General features: G+C 35.9%; 1 protein-coding gene across 4 annotated transcripts in view; it reads right to left on the bottom strand.

Moving 5' to 3' along the window:
* The window catches only part of NCAPG2 (non-SMC condensin II complex subunit G2), a 48,504-nt gene that overhangs the window by 16,099 nt on the left and 4,941 nt on the right, over positions 1-27,464 (bottom strand). For 3 of the 4 annotated variants that reach the window (XR_005103882.1, XM_037385278.1, XM_037385277.1), the window contains exons 4-16: positions 26,955-27,069; positions 26,326-26,483; positions 25,348-25,482; positions 19,549-19,643; positions 18,655-18,724; positions 17,874-17,960; positions 15,282-15,377; positions 10,325-10,450; positions 9,184-9,363; positions 7,967-8,119; positions 3,508-3,730; positions 2,182-2,291; positions 1,532-1,705 (exon numbers count right to left, since the gene is read on the bottom strand). Coding sequence is in view for 3 of the 4 variants with exons in the window: in XM_037385278.1 (XP_037241175.1) it covers positions 1,532-1,705; positions 2,182-2,291; positions 3,508-3,730; positions 7,967-8,119; positions 9,184-9,363; positions 10,325-10,450; positions 15,282-15,377; positions 17,874-17,960; positions 18,655-18,724; positions 19,549-19,643; positions 25,348-25,482; positions 26,326-26,483; positions 26,955-27,069 (1,722 nt within the window). In the remaining variant the exon portion in view is untranslated. Of the gene's footprint in view, positions 1-1,531; positions 1,706-2,181; positions 2,292-3,507; positions 3,731-7,966; positions 8,120-9,183; positions 9,364-10,324; positions 10,451-15,281; positions 15,378-17,873; positions 17,961-18,654; positions 18,725-19,548; positions 19,644-25,347; positions 25,483-26,325; positions 26,484-26,954; positions 27,070-27,464 lie in introns of those variants that run through there. The other variant, XM_037385279.1, reaches the window with a different exon arrangement.

The following is a 27,464-nucleotide window of genomic DNA, read 5'->3' on the forward strand; positions in this document are numbered from 1 at the left end:
GACTAATTTTGGTTCCATTAGATTAATAACCATTGCAAAAGAAATAACAGCTCTAGCTTCATATTTTTTCTGGTAGTGGCTAATACTCAATTGCACAATCACAACACCATCTAACGCCTCTCAAGTAACTAGTGCCTTAAATGAATATTCATTCACATCAGAAATTTATAAAAAATACTCTGAAGGAAAGGGTGTTTATATAACAATGGTAATGCAAAATACAGTGTAAGTCACTACAACACATCATAATACAAGGTCTGGACCACAACATAGTCTCACTTGGATTATATAGAAACCAATCTACGTGAAAGACTCCAAAAATAGTGTATCTGTATGTCCAAGCTTCACAAATACAATCAAATGAAATTACTACCTACATGGGTATTTCAAGATCTAAAACCTTTTAAAGATGATTTTTGAAGAACATTAAAAAAATATATTTGCAGCTTTTCAGGAAAGAGACATGCTGCTTCAGTCTGCAGCTTTTAGAAACTAAGCCTCTGATGACAGGTCTTTTTAGATCCAAGCTGATTACTCACTGTAAGAATATCAAAGTCAAAGAGGTTGCTTGCTAAAGCTGAATATCTCATATGCTCACCAGAAACTCTCAAGAGGGATGCTACATCCTCTACCAAAAAGATTCAGAATGTCTTTTGACAACTTCCAAATGCTTTCAGGGTAGAGACAGTATGTGGTGTATCTGCTGCAGAATCTTATGTAGTAGCAAATTGCTTTCCAGTCCCTGATTATCTAAAGAAAACTTGAATGTTAAGTATAACAGCCAGCGTAACTCAGTATACTTCAGTACAAGAGCCATAAACATAAATGGTGTCCAGTAGATAAGCCTTCCAAATGCTCTACAGGGTGTGGCAGATACTATTAACCACTATTAAAAGATAGCATCCTGAAGAATAACACTGAAACTAAACAGATCAAGGAGACTGAAAATACAAAATGACTGGCTTTAATTAATTGCTTATATCAAGCCCAAACAATAAGTGCGTGCATCAAAAAATCATTGGAGTAGAATCAAATTAGTGGAAATCAATCACAAGGAAGCAAAAAAGGAGCCTCAGCTGCTTCAGCTGTCTGTTCCAGCAGCCAGATCATAGTAAGTGGTGGTGCTAGATGAGTTTGGGGGGGGAGTGAGTAGAAAACACATGAGGACTGTCATATACATTGAGTATTAATTCTGCTAAATTTATTGTGCTATTTATGGCGCAATTTTCAGTTACCGATTCCTAAAAGTTTCAAAAACATTCAAAAGAATAGAATCCTATAAAAACATTAAAAGGGGAGCAATTTATTGCGTAAGTATTTCAGTGTTGACTATTTAGATAATGGTTCATCAGTCAGATACTGCAATTGGAGAATAGCTTCTATCCAATTCCAAAAGACTTGCTATTGTTTATAACTTACAGCAACAATGAAAAAGAATTCCTAATGCCATGAAGACAGATAAAAGACACAATACATGAAAGCATGTGAAGAAAATACAAAGCACTTACAGGAAAAATTAGGTTTTCTTTACCTTAAATACTTTAAAATATTCAGGAAGTACAGAAGCAAATTTTCTGACAGCATAAGATTTGGCACCTTCATTGTGATCTAGTGCTTTCTGGATACTTCTCCAGAGAATTACAGTAACCTCCAATAAACTTGCCATGCTGGCCACATCATTTATTGACAACACATTATTCAACACCTGAAATACAAACATTTAGATGATACTACCTATTTTAATCTAAATTTGCATTTGAGAATATAATAAAGTTTGAAAAAAACATGAAACTTCATTTCACAAAGGTATTATGTTTGTTGTAGAACATGAACCCCATAATTCAGTCTTATATATATAGCTTGAGTCATCTTGATATGTTATTTTTTTTTAATTAATTTAATTGCAAAACCAAACCAATTTATAATTAGTACTGGAATTTGGGAAGCATTCATTTAAAATAAGCTTCACACTAATTTCATATATCTAATTCTAGCTACTTCACCAAATTTCTGCTGTTGCAGGGCAGGAAACCACCATAATGGCAGTTCTCCCCTTCTAATTCCACAGATGCCCAAGGACTTTTCCTTTACATTTCTGTCATATCATTAACTGCCCATGTCTCAAATCAAGCACCACAGGAATAAAGTCACCAGAATTTATCATGAAGTGGACTTTCTTACGCTTGTATTCTCCTTTTCATCATCATCATCATCACTATCACGAAGACTCTCTTTCATTGCTTTCTGGATGCAGGCATTCAAGCAGCGCCGAATAGTAAGCATCAATTTAGCTACATTTAAATATAATAAGAATAAATTAGACATTCACTATTTGTTAAGAATGTTGATAGTAAATTCATCTAAGTGTAATGCTGGAAAGTCAGTATGAAAAAGCAGGCAATAGAACCAGAAACACTTATTTTTTTATTATTATTACTTATAAAAATTAAATTATAGAGAAAAAAAGAAAACATTTCCTAGTAAAAGGAAATTATATAAAACACTTTCACGTTTTCCCAGCAAGCATGAAGAAGAAATGGCAACATCATAATCAGGTCCTATAATTTTATTGTTAAAAAAGAAATCTACTAAAAAAAAACCAACCAACCACCATCTTACCAAACCAGGATCAGAGGGAGCTCTCAACTCCTACATTCATCTAGCATAGCTATTAATTTAATGACCTGTGTTTAATCATACATCCCCTCTGATGTCAACTCCAATTTTTTATAAAAGATGTAGTAGCCTAACCATCGTAGTCCGTAATGAAGAGCTCATCTCTGGATAAAAGGCAAAGGGTTATGTCCACTCTAGTGAAGGTATGACTAGAGGTACACTAGCACATATTTCAAAACTACCTTATCCAGTTAATCAGCAAAAGGGCAAGGACTTGGGTGTTTTACCCAGGTCACTCCATCCTGACTACTTTGTTTTTATAGTATCAGAACGCCTCTGAAAAAAAATTTCCCAATTTTTCCTGGTTCAATAGCACTTTTACAAAAAGCAGCTATACTCTGTGTAGTACATACCCCTTCTGCTGAAGGTTTCTGTAGTTTTTAACAGGAAGGAGGGCTTTTTAGATTTTCTCTGAGCAACTTAAAAAATATTACAATATTTTTCACCTGCTATAAAATGTTCCAGGTAAAGATCTCAAATCACTTGAGGAACCAGGGTATTTCATTTCACTATTTCTGCATTATAAATAACTAATACTTTTAGGGTACATACATGTGAGGAGAAAGGGGAAAAGAGATCAGATAGCAACACTGGTTACAGAGTACAGCACCTGAGAGCAGAAATGAAAAGCTTTGGTCTCTTCATTGTTGAAAAAGCTTATGTCTGTTGTCATCAGGGTTCATTGCTGCTGTCAAGAATTTCAAAAACTACAAACTATTATTATACTAAAACCAACAGATCTAGCAACAACATGATAGAGAAAAAGTATAAAAAACAGTGACATGCTATGATATTAGTATATCCAAAGACTTACAAGGTTTTGTGCTTTACCTATATTGGTGGGGGCAGTATATTCATAAGCATATTGATAGAACTTTCTAGCTGCTGCTGAATTCATCTGGATTAGAGTAACACAGCGCTCACACCACACATCTTCAGGTTGGTTAATGGGAAAGAAAGAGTTGAATAAGAGATTCACTAAGCGTCGTGACACAGGCTGTGAATCAACTTCAAGACGAGTCAGAAGATGCTCCATGGGACAGATTTCCCAGAACTTTTAAGAATGAAAAAAAGATATCAAAGGAGTTAAAAAAACAGAACAAAACCAAGTCACCCTTATTGTGTCGTCCACATCAAAAGTGTCAATAAATATAAACAACATTTTAAAAAAAGAATACACATTTTTAATTTTTATCAGAACACCAGCACTCACTTGAGGTCAAATATTCCTGCAACAATACTACTTTACTGTTCTGACACACCTCTAAGTCTCCCAGTATCTCTGATAGACTGGTAAAATTCTGTTTCAAGCAATTCCAGCTCAATATTCCTGCAATGCTAATGCAATTCCATAGGTACAGGGGAAAATTATTTACTCTATAAGCATATCACTACAAAATATAATTTTTTGTCATTATGTGTCATGTTTCATATTCTCATGATAGGACAAAGTAGGACCAAACTACCTACAAGTATGATATACACCCTAAAAACCTGTATAGAACAAGACCCTTTCCAAAACCATCCCAAACCATAAGTGCATACCATCATTAGCAGAGCTCTAGCTTATTCATAACAGTTACTGAAAGCTAAGAAAATCAGAAAGAATAAATAGCTTGTTATGGTATGCTGAGTGATACTCACATCTGTAATTTTTGTGAGATCTTGAATTATACTGTGTACTTTCAGGTAATAAAAAACCAAAACACACAAAAGACACACCACCAAAAAATAAAGTTTCATGGCATTGAAAAATATTGAATTATATATTTGAATATTGATATATTTGAAAATATGAAAATTTCATTATTGAGTAGAAACGGCTGGAGCAGCTAATTATCCTGTGATTTCAAACCATGGGCATTCCTACTACAATTATCATAAAAAGAAGGTCCTTGGAGCAAAGCATTAAAGTATTCCCAGGACTTACCAGAGAGATCTATATTGCGACATTTAAATAAAGAGAAGTTACTGACAAAACATTTAACACTTTTAGTATTTTTTTTCCTTTTATGTAAATCTGATCCTTTGTTTGCGAGATCTGAATCTTTTTCTACATAAAAATAAAGCTCACAGTAGATTGAAGATACCCATTATGCCTAAAAAATTAATTAATACCTAAAAAACAATCCCTGCAGTTGAGAATTATCTCTTTCCTCTGTCTTTAATGGCAGAAATTCAGAGTAATTCAGGAAAGCTGAAAAGATAGTTTGCTTGAACTTTCATACTGAATAACAAATAACTTTCAAACAAGAATTTTTTATACATTTAACAGCAGCATGAATACTTTTTTTAAAAGACTGTACACAAAATAACAATGTTACAAAATCAATTTGAAGCATTGATGATATTGAATACAAGCTAAAAAAACCTGGGTTATATTTCACTATACAGATAACTGATACTGACAGATCAAATCATGACTGTAGGTGCCAATCCTTTAAAGTATAGGTGTTGTATCTTATGAAGAGTAAGAACTCAGTACAAGAAGTGCTGAGTGGCTGTGAGGTTACAAAGTGATGTAGAAATTAATACTAAAAAATACACAGGAAGATTATGAAAGTGACACAATCTGATTATTAGGAGAACATGCTTGTTGAGTATTTTTAAAATAATAAACACCACAAGAAAACGATAGAAATCATGATTCAGATTCTAGCTTCCAACACTTGCAGAATAGTTCTGTTGTTTCTGCTAATTCTGTGAACCAAGTGATGCATCTCCTAACACACAGGCACCATCAGTGTGAGGTCCAGTGTCAGTGATACTTTGCTTCTGCCATTCTACCTCAGATTTACCTGGTAAAGCCTGGCTTTAAAACCCGCTGAAGCAGAAACTTCAGGGGAAAAAAAAAGCTGCCTTTTAGAGTACTACCACTTATTTATAATTCTGAATTGCTTCCTCCAACTATCTCCAATAATCTTAACAACCAGAACCCATTGTCTAAGTAAAGGTACAGCTGCACTTGAAATTAACAAAGAGATGTGCAAACACTACTAGGACCCTGCTGGAAACTTTTTGTACCAACAGTCTGAATGATATCTTGTACTTGCATTGTTTGTCTCCATTTCACATTTTTTGTGGACTTGCCTAATCAACACATTAAGGTATGTATTATGGAAGCACTAAATTTGCTGCTGTATTATTATCCTGATTTTATGTAATTCTTATCCTGAACCTGTGTGCAAGAAACCAAAAGCTCTCAGTTCAGAAATTGCCTCCCATTTATCTTGTCTTCTGAGCATATTTTGGGGAATTTGGAAGGTCCTGAGCTAGTCTAATCTCAACCAATATCTTTGAGGTCCTGTCATCTAAGCTAGAATGCACACATTTGGCAAGTAGGTAACTCTCCTGTTAGGGTTAGAGGTGCTCCTTGGGGAATGAAGCCTTAAACATCTGAGAAATCAAACATTTATTTAATTCTTTCCTGAACAACAGAGATATATACCTCTGACTTCACACAGTATATGTGCCTAGCACAAGATAAGCATGTCCTAATAATTAGGCTTAGCAAGAGACAAAACCAAGATTAAAACAAAGTATAAAATTGAAATTAGGAAACAATTAACAGCAGAAAGCGAAGAAAGAGCTCAAAGATGCTATGATGCCTAAAGCTGGACAGTATCCCCCTGTAAGAGTCGGTCCAAAGAGAACAATATTGTCTCAGTATTGCCAACAGAAACCTGGAGATGGAACACAGTCTGCATGGACACCAAGACACAAAGACCCTGGGAAAGAACTGCATGGCACGAGGAGTACTGTGCCATGCCCTGCCACCTGGGATTGAAAGGAATGATTTCGCTAAGGCCACATAACCACTGTCCAGAAGATGGATCACAACCACTGGCATAGCAACGAACCAGAAAACTTGAACTTCAGGTGAACTTTTCTTCATTTTAATGTCATTATAATACAAAAACACACCTCCTGGTCTGAAGCTACCCACCCCTAAGGCAAACCAAGCCTCGGGCACCCCTTTGTGGACATGCATTGTAACCTTGCTCGAGAAAGCAGAGATTGGTGACAATCCATGGGCCAGAGGAGAAGCAAGGTGTGTTGCCTGGCATAAAAGATGGCTCCTTAGCAACTGAACTCTGGAGATCTTCCCCACCAAGGATCATGACAATCAGAAAGATGAGCGGGACGCTGCCTGGACCTGGGACCATAGGGATGCCTTGGACCCATGGTGGTAGCTATCATCCTCTTTCCTTTTCTTTTTACTTTACCTTTCCTTCTCTCCCTGTCACTATCACTTGCTGCTTTATGGGCAAACGATAAAATTGTGCAGTTTTATCAAAGCATAACCCCTTGGCGTGGTCACCTTGATTTTTGTGCTTCAAGATCATAGTAAACGAAGCATCACGAGTCCACTGAGTGGACCGTGACACCCCCTAAACAAGAGCCCACAGCAGAACACAAAGTGTGTTCAAAATCCTATGAAAAGATGCCAAAATCCCAAAGGATATGCCAACAAAAGACAAATAGAAATTAGAAAATTAGGTAAATAAAAGTAAAAAAACAACTCTGCAAAGGCATTAAGCATTTAGAAGGTAAGAGAGGCCAGAGTTGAGCTAGTCAGCTGGAAGTGTGGCTGTACGTCCTGCTCTGCCTGGACATGGCCACGAGAGCAGAAGGCAAAAACATGCTGGGAAAAAGGTCTGCTGAGGGCTTGATACCAGCAGGCACAGAAAAAAAGCTGGCAAGCACCAGGATGCTACTGGACTGCCAATAGTCCTAAACTAGTCAAAAGTGGAAGAGTGGAAAAGGAGAAGAGTGTACTTGGCTCAACGAAAAAGCAAACTTTCCAGCATGCCTATAAAATCACTGCTGTAGTAGTATCCAGACACAGTGCTCTCTCCTGTGGTTAATTTCTCCGTGAAGAACAGCTAAGGAAAGGCTGAAAGCTCACCAGGACTGATCACAATTTATTTATTTATTCCAAAAGGTTTTTCATGGATACCATGATTTCAGTAGAATTCATGAAAAATCACTGGAAAAAAAAAGTACTTCTATACTACTATCTACATTTGGATCAAAATCTTTTAAATGGACAGAAGTGACTAACAGCAACAGAATCCACAAGTCTTGGAAATAAACTCAGTTACACACTTAAATGTACAGAGAAAATGTACTGAAATTACAAGTATTACTACATCAAAGCATGTAATTTTTGCCTTTAGGAATACTGCAGTAGTCTCAAAAAGCACTTTTTTTTTTTTTAAATAAATGCCTTGATTTTATCTCCTTCTTGATATTTATAGTGTCACTTATCAGGTGTCAGTCATCCTACCTTAGCAGTCTTGGTAGCCTTAATTTTCAGCAGTGTATCAACAAATGCCACTCGTACTTTCTCTGAAGTGTCATGAAGACTGTGTTTGACTGCTGGCAGGAGCTGTTCCAGTAATGGATGACTTAGCTTGTTGTCCAAAATTATCGGTAGGCACTGCAAAATAACAAAATTATGCTTAAAAAAATGTAATTAAAGAGTAGATTTTAAAAAAGATGGACCATGAAACCTCTGAGGTTAAATTAAGTAGGGACAGACACCGTGCATGCGTATTTTTCTTATAATACTCTTAGTAAAAATTGCTGTTATTTCAAATTGCCAGTCAAGTGTATTCAGTAAACTCTTTTCAGTTAATCAGCTTCAGATCTACACTGAGGCCATGGTCTTGCCTTCTACCTGATGGTACAGTGTACTTTTTGTGGTAACACCACCAGCTCCCTACACTCTGTTAATTTCAGATTAAAAAAAAATACGTCTTTCTTTGCTAAGTTATTTTTAAACCAGCAATTTAAAACATTTTTAAAATGTCTGCTTACCCAGTATAGACCCCCATGCAGCTACAGTAGGACAAGTGAGGATTAACATGAAAACAGCTCCAGTTTAAGGCTGAATTGACACAAACCCAAAATCTTTAAGTGAAAATACTACTTAGGGAGTTCATTTTTCTGTCCAAGCTATTAGTTATTTACCAGATGCCAGAAAGATGTAGGTGAACTAATCCTACCATATTGAACAATGCATGGAAGGCTGACAATCCCAGAGAAACAGTATGTAGTTATATTCACCCAAACCTCAGAAACACAAAGTGGGGTACGACATTATATTCTAACCGTCTTGGGATGGGCATGTCTTGGCATGGCTTAAAACCAGTGACATAGAAACAGCCTGGAACCTGCCTGCATACATTTTCAAGTCTAAACATAATTTCTAACAGCTAAAATAACTTGCATCAGGTCCAAACAATGTATATTAGACTGGAAATACAAAGTGGTTGAGAGTCACAAAGCGAGTCACTATTCTAAAAGGCATTTATTCATTCCAAATGTGCGGCTGTTCTAAAATATGTGTAAGACTCGGGTGTATTAGGAAATTTACTGCCTAAGTCATTTTGCAGAATAAGTCATCTCCTTGACTTAAAGTGGCCTATACTAGAAACCTGTGCATCCAGTAAAATATAAAAATGACATTAATAATTTTTAAATTTAGAAAAAAGGATTTACTTTAAAAACAGAGCATCGGACATCAGCAGATGTTGTATCATATGCCAGCTCTCCAGTTAGTTTTTTTAAAAGATCGGCAAGAATTGCTGCAGGAATCATCTCCCAGTATCTGGATGTTATCTGAGTAACTCCAAGTACCCCCGTAGAGCGGACAACTGGGTGAGGATCTTCTAAGAGACTCTAAAAAAAACCAGAATAACAACAATGTGAGTATATGCATTATTGTGGCCCTGTTGCTGTTTGACATTAACCTATCATGAACAAATAGCATTCCATTACATTTCAATCATTATGCAAATTATCATACTATGAAAGAACTGTAATATTAATAGTTCCTCAAGTCATTTTATTATAAAGCAAACTAGAAAAGTTAAATCAGAAGCAAAATTAAGAAAAACACTGGACATTTTTTTTTAATTGGACTTTTGAAATAAGGTTTGGGTTTTTTAAATAGCTCACATTAAGTCCCGCATCTGTGGCTTAATTAAAAATATTCAGACTTCTATTTACATATGAGTTTACATTGGCCACTTTTCCTATGCAACAATATAAAAATTTTGAAATTCATTCAATTACCCAGTATTTACATTTTAAGGCCATACTCAGGATTTCCCAAACATTTTCTTAATGAAAATACTATGCCCATTTTTACTCATCTAGAGACCAGTAAGGAGTTTTTTTAGTTTTTCTCCATTATACTTTATTTCAGAAGTATTTAGTAATACGGTACTAAACTTCCATTGAATGCTTACACATTAAATACTAAACTTCCATGGAATGCTCACACATTAAATGTAAAGCTCTCTTCACCAGTCCTAGGTTAAGTAAGGACCAAGATTCATTATGCATCTAGTCTTTCAAAAGCTTCTTTCATTCACAGATTAATGGATAACAATACCAAATATTTCATTTTCAAAGCTGAAAATGGTGCATGTCATCTGTTGTCAACATACTACAGGAATTTAAAATATTAGTTTATTTTTATATTTTCTATATTTATATATTTTTTGCATCACAGCCCTGTATTTCCCTATGAGTACTATCCAGAAATTCCATACATTTTGATTGCATCAACAGCTTATTTTTGAGTTAACTTTGGTGGAAGTTTCATTTCTAACATTTTAGTTTCATAAAAACTTACAAAGAGTTCTTCGAACTGCTTCTGAATTTCATTGTCCATCTCTTCAGTGTTAAAACTGGGATTACGAACAGGAAAAGCATCAACAAACAAAAATGCTGCATTTGATCGAACTTCCGAGTTCCTGGCCTGTTCCAATGAAGGAAAAAAATATTTTTTCAGTAAAGTACAGACTGTTAATATCAAAAGGCATAACCTGTCAAATGCTAATCTCCAAACACTTTTAGCAAGTGTTTTTGATTAAGTAGATTGAAAACATTGATTTTTAAATGCCTGGAAGAGCTTACGGTAACATAATGGAAGAACTTATAGTAACATATGATTTAATTTTTTTTTACCTTACATTTCTGCCCATTCAGTAAACCCCAAGTTATTAGTACAATCAGCTTTCAAAGCATAGCAACTTCAATGACCCTGAAGAGTCATAGTCAGAGCCCTTCTGCTTTCTGTAATGGAGAATAAATCAAAAGCAGTTGGGATTTCTCTTGGTCACCTTAAAGCTCCTCTTCAGAATACATGAATCTTCAATGCAAGGAGATTGAATTAATTAAATTGCCTGTCAAGAGACATGATTTAAATGAAAAGCTCAAGCCTCTTTCTTCAGGAAAACAGTATTTAGAAACTAAGTACCATCAAGCCTGGAGACTAACCTATCCAACATAAACATACTCAGTTCTGCATTTAGGCACATAAGTAATAGGACCATGTTCTGAGCTCCAGGCTGCTCATCAAAAATCTAAGGCAAGCCTCATAACCCTCAGACATTTTACCATTTGCAATAGTTTTCAGTGTGTTACACTACACATTATACTCTTTGCAAATATAAGGAATATAAAGAAATATAAAGAAAAATGAAAGAAGCATATATTTAGACACTCGGTCAGTGAAAAATAGATTGGCCCTGTGGACTCATAAAAGATGGAAAGAGAGAGCAGGCAACGAAATGAAGAAAAAATGAAATTCAAGGTATCTCTGGGAGAAATCTGAAATCTATCCATCAGACTACATTTTATCTATCAAAGCCAGCAGTGAAATTATAAGAACCTGTGCTGACTTCTCTTGGAAGGAACAGGGAAGGAAGAATTGTTCAGATTTTGGGTCCAAGCTAAAACAAGTAAATATATATGTGTGTGTTTATGAGATTGTGTATGTACAGTGTAATAAAACAAGTAAAGTAGGCTTAATTTTACCAGCAAGATAAGAGACAGTTCAGGGAATCTCCTGATTATTTTAATTTCCAAATTCCAATTTTCTTCTTCCCTTATCATGAGACATTCACATCAAAGGCAGGGAAAAGAAAAGTTAGGATAATCAAGTAAAATTTAGAACTAAGTAAACTAAGGGCAAGTAAAACCAGAAAAATGCAAAGGAGCAACAATTATTTCATTTACGATTTGTTTTGTATTTCCCTTTTTGGCTGATCCTCATACGGTGGGTCCCATCTCTGAGTACAACCAAAAAATTCTAAATTCTTCAAGCTAACAAGATTAATAGTAAATCTAAATTTAATGCTATGAAGGCAAACACAGCCCATATATCCATTCTTTAGTTCGGGACTTGTGTTCTACTTTATTTATCATGGATAATGCAAAAAGTCTAAAAGTGAAGAGATTATAATTATTAATTCAATCCTATAAAGCTACAGAAAATCCTTTAACTTTGAGCTTGTTTATATTGAAGAATTAATGCATAACAAGTCAATATGTAAATACAGGGTGAAATAAACGCTTCTGTGGTAATACTTCATGTGAAAATTAATTCAAGTGTGGGTTTTTTGCAATAACTTAGACCCCCCCTACCACTGCTATTCCAGAAAGTTAATTTTCATAAACTTTAAGTGCCTTATATGAATTCCATTAGGATCACTATAATTCTGAACTGAGTACCCACAGTTTAAATTCCTGCCTTTAATTAATTGGAATTTATCCCAAATTATTTGCATATTCAAGCTTGTAATAGAGTAAATGTCTTCACAGACGCAGAACGTAAGACTTCAAATTCATATCCTATTTCATTCCACATTGACTTATCCCTGCAAGAGGGGCCTACAGTTATTTAAATGACTTTGTTTCTTTAAACTTGTACTTAAAAAAAACCTGAGGAAGTTTCACAACCTTTTTAAACAATATTATTTTAGTTCAGTTAATTTTCAGAGCTTTCTTTGAAGTTTTATCTAGTCTTACAATCCTGAAATTCACCTCCAATTATTTAAAACACTTTTCCCCCAAGTAAAAGTTAGTTTAAAAGTGGGAGATGTTAAAAAAAAACCCAACCAAACACACCACTTTAAAGGAATCACTTCCTTCAGCAGCTTGAATTCCTGGAGGAGTGGTTCTTGACTTTTTGAGCTTGAAAAGAAATACCTTAATCACTATTTATCTCACAATAAATATCCATATATTTGTCTTGATACAGCTTTTTATACTAATAACCAATAGCTGCACAAATATCTCTGCTATGTTTGCAGGAAACTTACTTTTCATACTGAAGACATGAAAAAAAGATCAAGAAGTTATACAATGGCCTATATTATAAAAACCTAAACTTGCATAAAGGCTTATAAAAGACATGTAGGTAAAAGCCACAAAGGAATCTTGTGTGATCATGGTATTTGCAGAACAAGCAATTTAAGAAGAGAGAGAGAGCTATGCATTACCAATATGCATTCTTAGTTTAAGGATTTCAGAGGTGAAATCAAGTCGCTTCAACATGAACAATTCTGGAATCCTTTGTATTCTTACAACTGAAGTGTTTTTCCTTTCTGCAAGAAGGAGGGCTAAAGAGGTCCTTCTATGAATTCCCTTTCTCTTTTGTAACCAGTGTTCTAGAACAAGATTTATTCTTCACTATTAAATTACTGATTTGTACAGTGGCTAAAACAGGAGCACCAAACGGGTTATCTGAAATTAAACTGGTATTTCAAGCTTTGGAGCAGAATCCATACCACTAAGGACAATTATAAGCTTCCCTTCTTAGTTTTGTGTCTTAAACTACTGGTGATTCAGAGTCACAGCAACAGTTATCTTAATGCCAGATACTTAGCAGTACTCTACGAAAAAGAAAAATTATCTATACAAAAGCCACACAGCAAGACAGTGGCCTACCCAAAAATAAATTGCCAAATTTTGATGTTCAGTCACATATTTCCTTTCATCAATAACAAATATGGTACTAAATCATTTGGAATTCAGAATCTTTCCTTGCACTGAATCATTAGAGGATTCATATTACTGCTGCATTACTTTTTTTTACAATTCTTCCTTTACCATTCTGAAATCTATGTTCACAACAGTTGGACTGCTTTGCTGTATTAAAACAAATTCTCCATGACCTATTTGATAACGCCTGTTAACATCTAAGCTTGAAGTGCTTAACTACATATGTAGAAACTGTCAAGATAAAAAAACAAAAAAATTCCAAACCCAAGAAAAAACCTCCATCCAACCAAACACCACCAAAACATCCCTAAAATTCAAATTTGTTCTAGCAATGTAACAATTAGTGATGTGCAAATTATGAATAGCTGCAGTTAAAAACTTGAACCACTTCTGGAACTGGGAATTTCTCCCACTGTCTTGCTGCAAATCAATAATTAATCTTTTTTCCTCAAGTCAAACCATTCTGTTACATCTCTCCAAACAAGCCTATGCAGATTTAGTAAGGTTTGACAGAATGTTCCTCCAAAGTACTCTAATCTTGTATTTGAGTTGAGTCCTGGGCTTTGGAAAGTGAAAACTAGCCTTCATTTACAAATAGCAGCTCCCTTAAGAATGGAATACCATGTTTTGCTAAACACCCTGAAATTGTTTCTGAGATGCTAGTCTGGAATTTTGCTATGCTATCAAAAAATCAGTTTAAAACCATATTCTTTTTAGAGACAGAAATGTAGAAATTAAAACAAGCCATGCTTTGTAGCTCTTACTCTCTTGCACTGAGAATGTATATATATATATATATACATCTCATCCAGAATGATAGTTGTTTATATTAATTCTAAAGGGATAGGATCCAACCTTTAATGTAAGGCCAAACAAGATATTGGTCTACCAATGAGTCTTTCCACCCTCTCACTTCTACTTGTTTGAAACCAAACAGCTCTCAACTCTTTCCCGTAACTCAAAATTCATTTTAAACAAAGAAAATTGAATGAATGTTTCAAAAGCACTTAATTTGGCTGTAAAAAAAAAATGTATGTGTATGTTCTAACTAAAGGAATTTCATAACTTCAGACAAAATAAAAGCTGTTCACAAAGAAAGAAGCTTGGCCTATCTTAATCACAGAGTGTAACTGAGCAGGTAAATTGCAGCAGGTACCCTTTCATCTGTGCATGCAATCCACAGGAAGACATACACACTTACCTTAAAAGTACTAGAAGTCAGAAATTTCATTCTGAATGCTTGATTAAAAGCACATCCATAGCATGAATGTCTGTACATACTATTAAACTAGAATAAAATGTTTTCTAAAATACTACTCTAATAAATTAATTGAGCTGTATTCCAAGGCCAGTAATTAACCAGAAGTTGAGACTGAACCATTCTCTGAACGTTTCTGGCTTTGATGGAGTAAAGCACTCATCACTCCATTTCCAAGACCCAAAGATCTTGGAAAACAGAATACAATATTACGCCAAATTCCTGAATTGCGAAGACGACCAGAATACCAGACTTAGTGTTAGTGCCGCTATCTACTGCAGTCCTGGAAAGTACACTGTGTACCTATAAACAGAACTGAATTTCAGAAGTAAATTATATTAACAAATTAGAATATTTTTCTGCAAGCTATGCCTAATTACAATTTGCGACGTTACTCTGCTACAGCCGAGATGCTAAACACACAGATTTTTTTTGCCATAGCCATTTTGTTGTAAAAGCAATTATTAAAAACAGAACTTGTGGCAGGACCTCAAGATGTAGTAGTTTGAGAAAGACAGTCCTATTTTCTGAAAAGTATAATTACCTTCAGTGCTCTCCAGAGGATAGGTTGATACAATCTGTAGAGCATTTCTTCAACTCCTTCACGAACTTTACTTTGTTTATGAAAATAACTCAGCATCTGAGAAAAACAAACCAACCAATCTCAAAACCCGTTTTTAACAGTACTTTCTACATTCAAGAAATGTCATAGTTGCATCATTTTATCATTTATAAAAGACCAAAGCCATTCCCATACTACACAAAAAAAACCCCAAACTAGATGTATTAATAGACCCTGTAATTTATTTAATTCTCAAAAATCATAAAATAGATCTAATAAATATCACATTTTATACCTTTATGGATTCAATAAATCTATATATAGTTCTTCAACTTAGAAATGAAGTCATGGCTATAGAGTGAGTTTCACAGCACACACTCATTTTTGTTACAGTAAAAACCTACTCAATGTACCTGGCAGAAATATTTCAAAACCATGTAATTATGAACTACAGGTAAATAAGCCATTGCTCTGTTACAAACAAAGAAACATTATTTGGTAACTGGAGTTATCCAAATAAAAATCTACAAATTTAATATATTTTGTATGCATTGATGAAAAGCAAGTATCAGCACTGTTTGTGACTCAGAACCGTGCTTAGTTAGATAAAGTCCCTTTTACTTTTGTTTCTGAATTAAGCAGATGAAAAAGGAAAGTAGAAGACCATAAGAAAGGACATCATGTAACTTCTTAAGAAGTAATTCCTCCACCCAAAACACTGATCTTTGCAAAGAAGTTGACCCTCTAGTAATCAATACTTCAGATATTCACAACTACAGCTAGACAGGGAAGCCTGTGAATAGCATCTAAGGAAGCAATGCTATAGTGGAAGAATCCCTTTTCTCTTTTTGAAATATACTGAAGTAAAGACATTGTATTATTTGTAAGAGACTATGTAGCTCTTATTTCTACATGAAAATACTGATTTGTCGTTAACTGCGGGTTAGATCCATCACTGTTTTGTAATAGATGATATTAGAACAGCGAGTATCAGATACTGGCAAAATGGACAAAGGTTTTATAATCAGAACTCTGAATTCAGAAGGGAGAGGTATATGTGTTGCTTTCCCCTCTCTCCCCACTCTTTCAATAAAATATCTCAAACTTTGCTCAGGTGACTGGGGTTGGTTACTCTAAGTGCTATAGGAACTTCTCAATTCTAAAGGACCATTTAAAATCAAATTCTTGCATACTGAAAAACAATGCATCATTCAAATTTATTCTGAGAGTCATTCTCTTCACAACTCAAAGACAGATTTATTTCTATCACTGTCCTCTTTCAAGATCATGAGCTTCTGAACCTGAAAAAGATGAAATGCTGTGTCAGAAGCCTACTCCATCAATCAGGAATCACATGACAAGGGAACACTACAGGTATGAGAATCTATTTACATTTGATTAAAAACAAACCAAAACCTAAAAAACCAAACTAAAATAAAAACAATCACGGATCGTATACTGATATAATGAGGTATACCTTTCATATACTATACACTCCAGCATCTACATTTGGGAGAAAGCACCGGAGGTGAAGGGGCATAGATCAAATACAAATGCCTTGTCTTAAAAAAGGTTTATGCACTTACTCTGCTTCACATTCTGCTCATGAATAAAAGCCACAGATAGAAAACTAGAATCCGTAACTGAATCAAAGCTTGTCCCTATAAACATATATACAACCCACCCATATATAACAAAAAGAAAAAAACACGTTTAGTTCCAGACCCATCTATTAAATTTGCCTTAAGGAGCTTAAGACTTTTCATCCCTGTGATCAGCTATGGAAAGGTCAGTTCTCTAGGTAAAAAAAAGCTTAGCAATGGACTGCAAAAGCTATTTCCAGCACTCTGGAAAAATCCCCTTTTATTTCTACTTTTGAGCACCAAAGCTAAAATTGGTGCAAAACTATAAGCAGGTTCCTCCTTAAATTTGTTCTAATACTGTTTCTCTGAATATGCTGTTTTTCAGTATTTGTGGTGAGTTGGCCCTAGTCACCAGCTAAGCACCACGCAGCCACTCACCAATTCCCCTCCTGGTGGAGTAGGGGAGAGAAGCTGAAGAAAACAAGAAAACTCATGGGTTTAGGATGGATAGTTTAATAAGTAAATAAAACCAAAACAAGTGATGCAAATGCAATCACTCCGCACCTCCGACAAGTACACCAATGCCCAGCCAGTCTCCAAGCAATGACTACCTCCCCAAAATCCACTTCTCAGTTTTTATTGCTGAGCATGATGTTATATGGCATGTAATAAGCCTTTAGTCAGTTTGGGTCAGCTGTCTCCGACCCTCCCAACTTCTTGCTCATCCCCAGCCTATTCCCTATGGAAACAGAGTGGAGAAGAGAAAATCATGGAAGTACTGCTGACCAATAGCCAAAACATTGGTGTGCTACCTACACTGTTTTAGTCAACAAATCCAAACCACTGCACCATACAGGCTGCTTTGAAGAAAATAATTCCATTCCAGGCAGATCTAGTATAGTATTTTAGTATGAAATGGAAGTTTTCCTCTTTATAGTAACTGATCTGATTTTGATGCTACTAGTTCACATCATGCTTTACAGGAGCTTACCTCTCTAACTTTAGAATGAACAGAAGAACTTTTGGGAAGATGAATACCATGATGCATGAAATCTTGAATGCAGTTATGTTCAAGTTCCTGCAGTACAAACACACACATGCTACTGTGAAAACAATAGTAAGTACAGGAGACTGGGCAACATCTTACATTTTTCCCTAAAACAAACAACTGAAAATAGTTTTTTATACTATTTCTTACTTGGCTTCTGCTTGGCCCAATTTCTCCATGCTAGGGGCCTCTGTCTGCTTAAATTTATTTTCAAAGTTTCACAATACGCAATTAATCCAATTCTCAGAACCAAGTTTGGAATTCAACAGCAACTCTGTGTGATAAATAAGAGTTACTTGGTATCTGAAATTTAGCTGTAGCATTGTTATGATGCTGTAATTATGCTTTTAATCACCTCCATGGAAATCCACAAAACCTAGATAAATACATAAGCTATCAATTATATAGACTTGCACATACTGAATGAAAGCTTCAGTAAGTCAGATAACTAGTGTTTACAAAAAACATTGTTTATATGCATAGTTGTGCAAACCAATATTTCAGCAGCAGAATTAGAGGTGTTTAAATGCAGCAAAGCTGATCACAGTGGGCAAACTTTCAAAGTATGACATGCTGTTATTCTTTGACGGCACTGAAGAGGCCCTTTCTTAGGAAAATCATTCCTTGATGCTTGCTTACGAACATTTCTGAGGTTGAAAAGTCATGTATCTTCTCCACCTTGAAATTCAAAACAATCCAAATGAAATTTCAAGCACAGTATTACCTCTATGAATTCTCCTGACACCTTCTTCCAGGCCCTGAAGTAAACTTCTGAAATGTATTCCGTCAAGTATCTGTATTAACATATGGGAAACATTTTCAAGCAAGCATCCTAACTTTATGAATTGTATGTAGATAGGGTTAACAACATGACATTTTTTGTAAGTACCAATATTATTATTATTAATTCTGTGCGTCAACATTATTTTTAGAAGAAATTATCTTTAAAGTCTACACTGATTATTATAGACAAAGTTAACTGTTAGTTAATGAACCCAAGCACTATTAAAAAAAAAGTTAATATCTCTTATGGTGGGAAAGTCAAAATATCAGCACAGATATTTTATCATTATTCTCATAATGAATGCCTTTATAATTATAATGATGTACAAGTATACATTATTCTAACTGAAAGCATTTAGAAAACCTGTTTTTAATATGAAGAATTACTTCTGTTATAAGCATATTTTTCATCTGTCAGTCAAGTTCTTAGGCTATGATCCTGCAAGTCACTTGTTATTTAGAATGTCTCTAGAATCTTACTGAATTAAATTAGAGGTTGCTCATAGGAAAAAATAACAACACCTTAGAGAAGGAGAAATGGACATGCAATTCTCATACAAACACTGCAAGTAAGGCAGCACAGTTCATATGAAATTCATTGGCTTTAGTTAATGCTAAATAAGCATTTTGATACACCTATAATTGTACACATAGGCATGTGCAGAGCAACTATTAAATGAAGTTGCTGAAACAATTCAGTAGTTACATTCAGCAGATTTGAAGGTCTGTGGATTCTGATATATTTTATCATATACTAGGTACTTTAGAGTGCGAGATAAACAAGATTTTAGCCAAGCTCTTAACGATCATTAAGAACTTTAGCTATGATGCATACCTTGGAAAGAACTGTAATTGGTTTTTAACAGTTCCATGTATCATTTTAATGAAGTTTATATTCCAGCTAAATAAAAAGCTCAAGAATCTTCTTCCCTGTTAGAAGGGGAAAAAAGGAATAATAAAAAAGTCAAACTCCAGTAGAATACACAATTTAAAAGCCACCTCAAAAATCAGTAAATACAGAGCTTAAAGATTAAAAGAAATTACACCTTTAATTTTAAAAAGCATAGATAAAATTGTTGCAGAAAAAAAAGAGATTCTCAATTTTTAAACAGAATTCAAGCATTACTGTTATTTATACTGTAGAGAAAACGCAAAACAAATGAACATGTGGATTATATATCTGCCTGCATTTTTTTCAACATCCATTCTGCTTTGGTGTGACTTTAAGTAGCATTCCATAATGACATGGGACTGTGCAACTCAGGACCCTCATCAAGGCTGCATCATCAGAGCTCTGTGAAGGTACAATATCATTCCAGGATGACACTGTATTAATGGTGATGGTACAAATAAAATAGCATGACAACTCTGCCAGCATTGGCTATGGAAACATTTTTGAACAAAGCCACAGAAAACAGCTGGGCCACCAAGTACAATAAATATTCTGATTAGCAAGGACAATTCCTTTCCTACTGCCTTATGAAAGGTAATATTGCAAACCTCCTGGAGGGAGCTGCTCCAGTTCATGAAAACAGAGGAAAAAAAAAAAAAAAAAAGTTTTCCTGAATCAGTTTTCTTCCATTTTAGCAAGCCAGAAATAGAGATGACAAATCTGATAAGCAACAGATTTTTTTGCAAGAAAAGGCAGGGGAAGGTTGTGGATGGAAGAAATAAACCATTGCTCTTCTGGAATCAGCAAGATCTGCCCATGGAATTAGAGCCTTACGCAGTATCTGTACAGACAGCCTCACTCTGGCTCATCTTACAGATGAAGTAAAGGCATCCACCTTCTGAGACTTTGAAAAGTTTGATCACACAAGGATAAGTCAGTCAATTGTAAGGGTCCTTTGTACCCGTTAGCTTTCTAGCCAAAAATAAGTCAGGAAAATTAATAAGGAACTGCAATAATAAAGAACACATTGGCAGAAGTTCAAAAGGTGCACTGAACAACTAGCAGAGCTTCAAAGGCACTTCCATCAAGAGCTGCACCTATGACAAAATAGAGAAAATACGGCTAAGAACACCAGACACTTTGAGCTAGGATATCATAGAGCAGGGGTAGAGGGAAGGAAGCATATACAGGTAGACACTGCCCTTTAATGGAACTGATAGCTTTAATGCCTTCATGTCAAGAAGAAATTCAGAAGATCTGAAAAAAATCAAGACCTAAAGGCAAAATACAACGTCAAGATCCTTGTCTACAGGTGTGATGGAATCCTTCCTGTTGTCAATGAGAGCTTCTTCTATCAAGAAAGAAAAAATTGAATGCAGTCAGTTATCTCCAACTTTGGTGGCATAATATGTACGTTGGAGTGCCAGTGGTGCACTCTTCCATCAACATCCCTAACAAACCAAAAGGTCAATGGAGTCTTGAACTACAGCCCCTCCCTCAGCAAAGTAAAGATGAGAACAAATGCAAACTCATCTCTTCTACAGTCCCAACAGCAAGGCAGATGAAGAAAAGTCACAAATTTAGGCAAAAAAGAATTCATGAAAGCTAGATTTCAGCAGATTGACCCTGAAAATTATAGTAAGTGCCTCTGATTTAATCAGCTGCTTATAATCACTGGATCTGAAATGATTAGTTATCAACATTCTCAGTATCATGAAAGGTAAACTGGCGACAAGTGAATAAGATTACAAACTTGTCATCTTTAGGGTTAATGCATTAACAGTGTTTATTATCCAGTACTGCTGTGCTGTGGACATAGGACCTGTGACTGTCAGCTGTACACACACTCTGACATTAGCAAGGAAGAAGAGAGAACAGGCTTACCTCTAAAACACAATAAGATATGCTTTGCAGGGCTCTCCAGCTGTTTGATTGGAAACCCCATCTGAACAAGAATGTTTCCATAAATCACAGAGACACATAAATTCAGAGGATCACTCTGCTAATGCGCCCTGAAAATAAGCCTCTGAGAAATATTACTCTGTGTTGAATGGCATCATCTGGGAAGGCAGAAAACCTGAACTCCCTGAACTTGCAATGAGACTTCAATGTGAAATTCTGTACCAGTTTAATCTGATCTAGAACCAGAAAACCACATTCCTCCCTTCCCTTCATCCTTGTATACAATGAACCAGCCCAGGCAGTTAATCTGGCTGAAAAATAATCTTACTATGAAAAACACTTGGTCAGCTACCTCCTTTAATCAATCCATGACACAGCTGCTTGAGCATTCATACTGCAGAAAGGAAAATAGGAATGCTAGCCCTTGGCAACACAGGATCACTGCAACCCGGAGTTACATCAGCTTAAGCTGCTATGGAGCTACACTCCGAAATGTGTACTCTGAAAATAATTATGTATGCTTTTCTTAGGAACTGTAGAACAAACCTGCAGGCATTAAAGGGAATATTAGCCCTGATATATAGGAGTTTGTTTTCATCTCAAGGCAATTCATACATCACGTTAACAATTGGTACAGCTATTAGCATTTTAGAAATAGACACAGAATGTGCAAAAAAGGTCCAGCAGAAATACTGGGGGCATGTCAGACACATTGCTACAAGAAATCTACCATAAGTGAAATGAGCCAGGCAGGGAAACTAGACAACACACAAGGTAGGTTGTCACAAAAACTAAACTCCCTCAAAATGCAAAATCCCATGCAGGACTTGCAACAGAAGTGCAATGGTCTTATAGCAACAGGAAAATCGTTTGAATACTTTGAATTTCAAGGCACAAGCTCCTATCTGCAGAGCTAGAAACATCCCAGGCAGTTACCATTCTGGATCTGTACTGGCAATTCACATATCGAAGCTGGATTTCACCTCACAAACTGAGACATCTAAATTTGGATATTTAAGTCCCTAGAATGTTTTCCAGATGGCAGAGATTGCAATAGATCCTGTGTTTTATGTGCCAGCCCCATGTGGATGTCTGAAGCAACTTAGGTCGTTCACTTATACTTAAGCAATTAAAGCTTTCCCAGGACCTGTACTGATTAGGCTCCTGCGTAGATGGATAAATTGGTTTCAGACACCTAATGTAACTGAATCCTATCCTGGGGTCTTTCCAGAATGGGTTGTGGTTCCCCTTTTATTTTGAACTAGTTTCCTCAAAGATGTAAAGCGACTTGTGTATTCAGTTTGCGTAGGAAGGTTTTGGTAGGGGGGGAACTACAGGGGTGGCTTCTGTGAGAAGCTGCTAGAAGTGTCCCCCATGTCTGACAGCCAATGCCAGCTGGCTCCAAGAGAGACCTGCTGCTGGCTGGGCCTCTGGGGTAATGTATTTAAGAAAAGGGGAAAACTGCTGTGCAACAGCAGCTGGAGAGAGAAGCGAGAGCCTGTGAGACAACTCTGCAGCCATGCAGGCCAGTGCAGGAGGAGCTCGGCTCCAGGCACTGGAGCAGAGATTCCCAGCAGCCAGCAGCCTGTGGTAAAGCCCATGGTGAGGCAGGCTGTGCCCCTGCAGCCCAAAGAGGTTCACAGTGGAACAGATATCCACCTTAAGACACCACCCTGGAGGAGGGGGATGCACCTCAAGGTTGCTATGACCCCACAGAAAGCCTGGACTAGAGCAGGCTCCTGGCAGGACCTGTGGAGACAGAGGAGCCCTGAGTGGAGCAGATTTGCTGGCAGGACCTTTGGCCCCCCAGAGGACCCATGCCAGACCAGTCTGTTCCTGTAGGGCTGCACCCCGTGGAAAGGATACACGCTGGAGCAGTGTGTGAAGAACTGCAGCCCGTGGGAAAGACTCATGTTGGAAAAGTTTGTGAAGGACTGTCTTCCATGGGTGGAACCCCACACTGGAGCAGTGGAAGAGTGTGAGGAGGGAGGAACTGAAGAGAATATGTAATAAACTGACCATAAACCCCCATTCCCCATCCCCTGCACTGCTCAGGGGAGAAGGAGATAGAGAACCCCTGAGTGAAGTTGAGCCTGGGCAGAAGGGAGGAGTGGCAAGAAGGTGTTTTATTAACTCCACCCCAGCTGAAACCAGAACAGTAGTTAAATGTAAAAAATGGATAAGACTGGACATAATAAATGAGAGCCTATACTTACAAACAGTGGTCTAGATCTTTCACTATTATCAGAAAGGAATGGATGGACTAACAGAATGCAAATTCAACTCCCAGCCAGGAGCTGTTACTTTCAGTCAATTCTTCTAGCTACAAAGCTAAGGATTCAAGATTAAGGATTTAAACCACTAATGATCACATGCCAGAGCAAAGAGTGTAGTAAGGCACTCTCTGTATCTGCCTAGAAAGAGACAGGCATACAAAACTGAAAATGTGACAAAATGTCAAGAGACCAGAAGTCACCGGGAGGAAGGAAGAACAAAAGCTTAGGCAGAAAAGTAAATGTGCAAATTGTGACCAAATCTGCATATACTTGTGGGGCAAAGGGGATGTGTTTTGATATGCCAGGAGAAAGATTCAGTACCAAGTCCTATTATTACTGCTTTTTCCCCCCCCCAAAAAAAGGGAAAAAAACCAACCAAAGAAACAAAAAGCCAAAGGAGTACAAACTCTCTTTAGAAAAATCAGCGGGGTAATTACTATGTGATGTATTAAAAATCTCACAAGACATGGAAGAAAAAGATAACTACAAGAAGTTTTTTCTGAAGCCTAGCAGCAGTTTCCTTTAACATATATAGTTCCCAAATATTTACTGTGTCTATAGGATTATGAAATATTAAAGCAATGCAGTATATTCAAATAAAACAGAAGAAAATAATTAATACAGAATGAAATACAGCAAGACATTTCAAGTGCTGTACCAATGAACGCACACAGGTACAAACAAAAGTTCCCTTCCCAACTCTCACATTGCCTTAGTACATCCCAATTTTAGTCAAAACTAAAACATCTTAAGATACAATGCATAAGTAACAAAAAAAACCCCCAAAACTTAGTGTCAAGTATCCAAAGCCTGGTCTATGAAACATTTCACCTGATTTGTTTGCTACCACCATTTTTAAAATGCTGTATCTCCATGCCACCATAAGCATACAGCAATCTCAGAGCTCATTTTATGATAAAAGTTCATATACTACAAGAAAAAGAATATATATAGTTAAACAGGCAAGAAGTTAGAACTTCAGAGCCAATGTCAGGTTGTCTTGTCAACTACTCAGTAAAAAAAAGCTTGGATACTACTATCTTGGTGCAGAGGCACAAATTAGAAGCTACAATACAGCAATTCTTCACTGAGAAATGTAGCTAGTCAAAATAATTCCTATTTTGCTGTAAAGTTGCATTCTTCTTATGCTACTTTTAAAATTGACTATGGAAATGCAATCTTCTAAATGGAATCACTTAGAAGGGAAATTATTTTGCTACAAATTTCTGTCTCCAGTAAAAGAAAAACCGCTATAAAAGAATAGAATTATACCAGGGAATGGTTTTAAGTATTGAGGTACATGCAATGGAGCAAAGCACTTAGTTCTTATTACCTCAGGATACAAGAACTTGAATGATTATTTTGACATATAGTTTTACACTTCAGTCTGGAATAGGAATAAAGGGTTTTCCAGATGAAACAGAATATCAGCCATTTATAGCATGAGTCAGAGCTGATTTGTCTCATATTGCTACCTACCATACTGTGAAAAAAAGGCTTAATGTAAAACCATTAAACATAAACAAAGACCACTCAAATGAAATCACAGTAAAAGTTTGCTTACCTCTTCTTTTTTAATGTGTTTTACACTCATAAAACACTGAAGCAACAAGTCCTTGACTTCATTACTCTCCTCTGAATCATAATCAAAACAAAGTAACGTCTGATGTAAATTCCATAGACGAACTACATCCGCACCCTGACAGGAAGAAAAAAAAAAAAAAAAAAAGCCCACACTACAGTGAAGTAGGTATAGCTTTTAATGCAAATCATTATTTAAGAGATTTTAAATAATGAATTTGGAATGCACTGTCAGACAGAAGATTTTCAGATTTTAAAATTCTGAACATTATTTTACTTTCACCACAGCATTGGGAAAAATTACAAAAATATGAGTAACTGCAGAAATACTAATTTCCAACATCTGAAGACATGCTCAAGTATATTCATGCAAAATAGATGAAAACTGTATTACCTGAAACATTATACAATGAAAGCAGTTAACAGGGAAAAATAAAAGAAAACAATAAGTAAAGGAGAAATTTATTGGGTTAGTGCAAAAGTAGTATGCAAGAAGCTAACTTACACATTTAAGAAAAGAATTTCAGTCCATTAATAGAGACATAAGTTATTTGTAGACAGATACAGAGTAACATAAAATTAAGCTTCCCACATAAAAAGTCTCTATGAGTACCTGAACATAGTGCTTAAAACCCAAATTAATCAAAAGAGTTGCTATTGAAGCATTGGTCACTGAACTTTTCAAATGGGTGAAGGAAAACAGAGGCAAAAAAAACCCCAACTGACTCCTGAAATTGACTCCAAAAATCTTTAGTTTATTCTAGAGAAGGCAACATTGTAACATGTTGCTTATGCAAACAATAACACCAAAAAAAAGACTTTGTAAACACATATGCTAGGTTTCATTAACTGAGAAGCATTAGGACATTGAAAACAAGCTAACTCGAAATAAAAGGTATTTTTGAGGGATAATCTTGGAATATTCAGTAATAATCTAAAAGTTCATATAGCTTCAGCATACCGTAGCTGCTTTATTCAGGCTTTTTCTTAGAAGAATGATAAATAGTGTCTTCCCTAGCTGCTCCTTCCCTTCCAGTCCTTTCTCCCACCACATTTCAAACACACGTTGGATAGCACCCTGTAGGGTTTTTTCAGATTCAGGTAATGCAGGAAGAATACCTATAACAGTAATAAAATAATTATTTACTGCAATGAACCAAGTTATTCCTATAGAACACCACTCTGCTAGTACACTATTTACACTTCACAATGTTTACACATCTTAATAGGTTATTCTCACTATAGAGTTAACAAAGCTACCTAAATACCTAAGGGTCTAGCCAAGTTTTTGGATCAGTAATAACAGAATCTTAAGTTTTGCCTTAAAAATAATATAATCCACAGCATAAGGAAGGTTATCTATCATTGGGTGAACAGCTGGGAGAAAGAAATCTATCCAGCTTCTAGATTAAGTGATTTTTAAATAAATGCTCCCTTAATTTCGTGTCATAAAGAAAAACTCACATCAATACCAACTTCTCTCCTGTAGATTCTGTTCCACAGGCCAGTCAGGTCAACAAAAAGCCTAGTATACTCATCTGCTAAAAAGAAGCAGTATAATTCTATATTCTGCAAGAGGTAAATACACACCGTTTAATATAAAAACACATTCTAGAAGAGCTTCGTAGTTTACGGTTTCATCCACTGCAGGTATGGAAGCAGTAACTACAGCTGTCACTCCCTGGATCACAGCTACAGTTTGTTTCTGAAAGAAAGCAATGTTTAGGAAACAATTCTGCAGTTTATTTTATGTTCAGAAGATAATTATGACAAGAAATAAACATTAGCAACAGACACCAAAGCTGAATCGCTATTACGCTTCCATTCTGAAGAAAGGGTATACAGGCACCCAAAACCCATGAAATAAGAGCCAAAAGCATATATTTTTAAAGTACATCTGTTTCAAAAGGTTTGGAATGGGTTTTCAGCTCCAGCTAACTCTGTGACTGTACAAGTGTATCCATCCCTCCATTAAAAACTTCATCCGCAACAAAACCACTCAAAAAGACCCTAATGAGCAGGGTTTGTGCAACTCAAAAACACATAGATTGGTCACTTTAGAGCCAGGTATGTGATACTATAGGCCTCTGTATGTATGAC

This window comes from Falco rusticolus, chromosome 4, assembly GCF_015220075.1.
Source record: "Falco rusticolus isolate bFalRus1 chromosome 4, bFalRus1.pri, whole genome shotgun sequence".
NCBI classification, from domain to species: domain Eukaryota; kingdom Metazoa; phylum Chordata; class Aves; order Falconiformes; family Falconidae; genus Falco; species Falco rusticolus.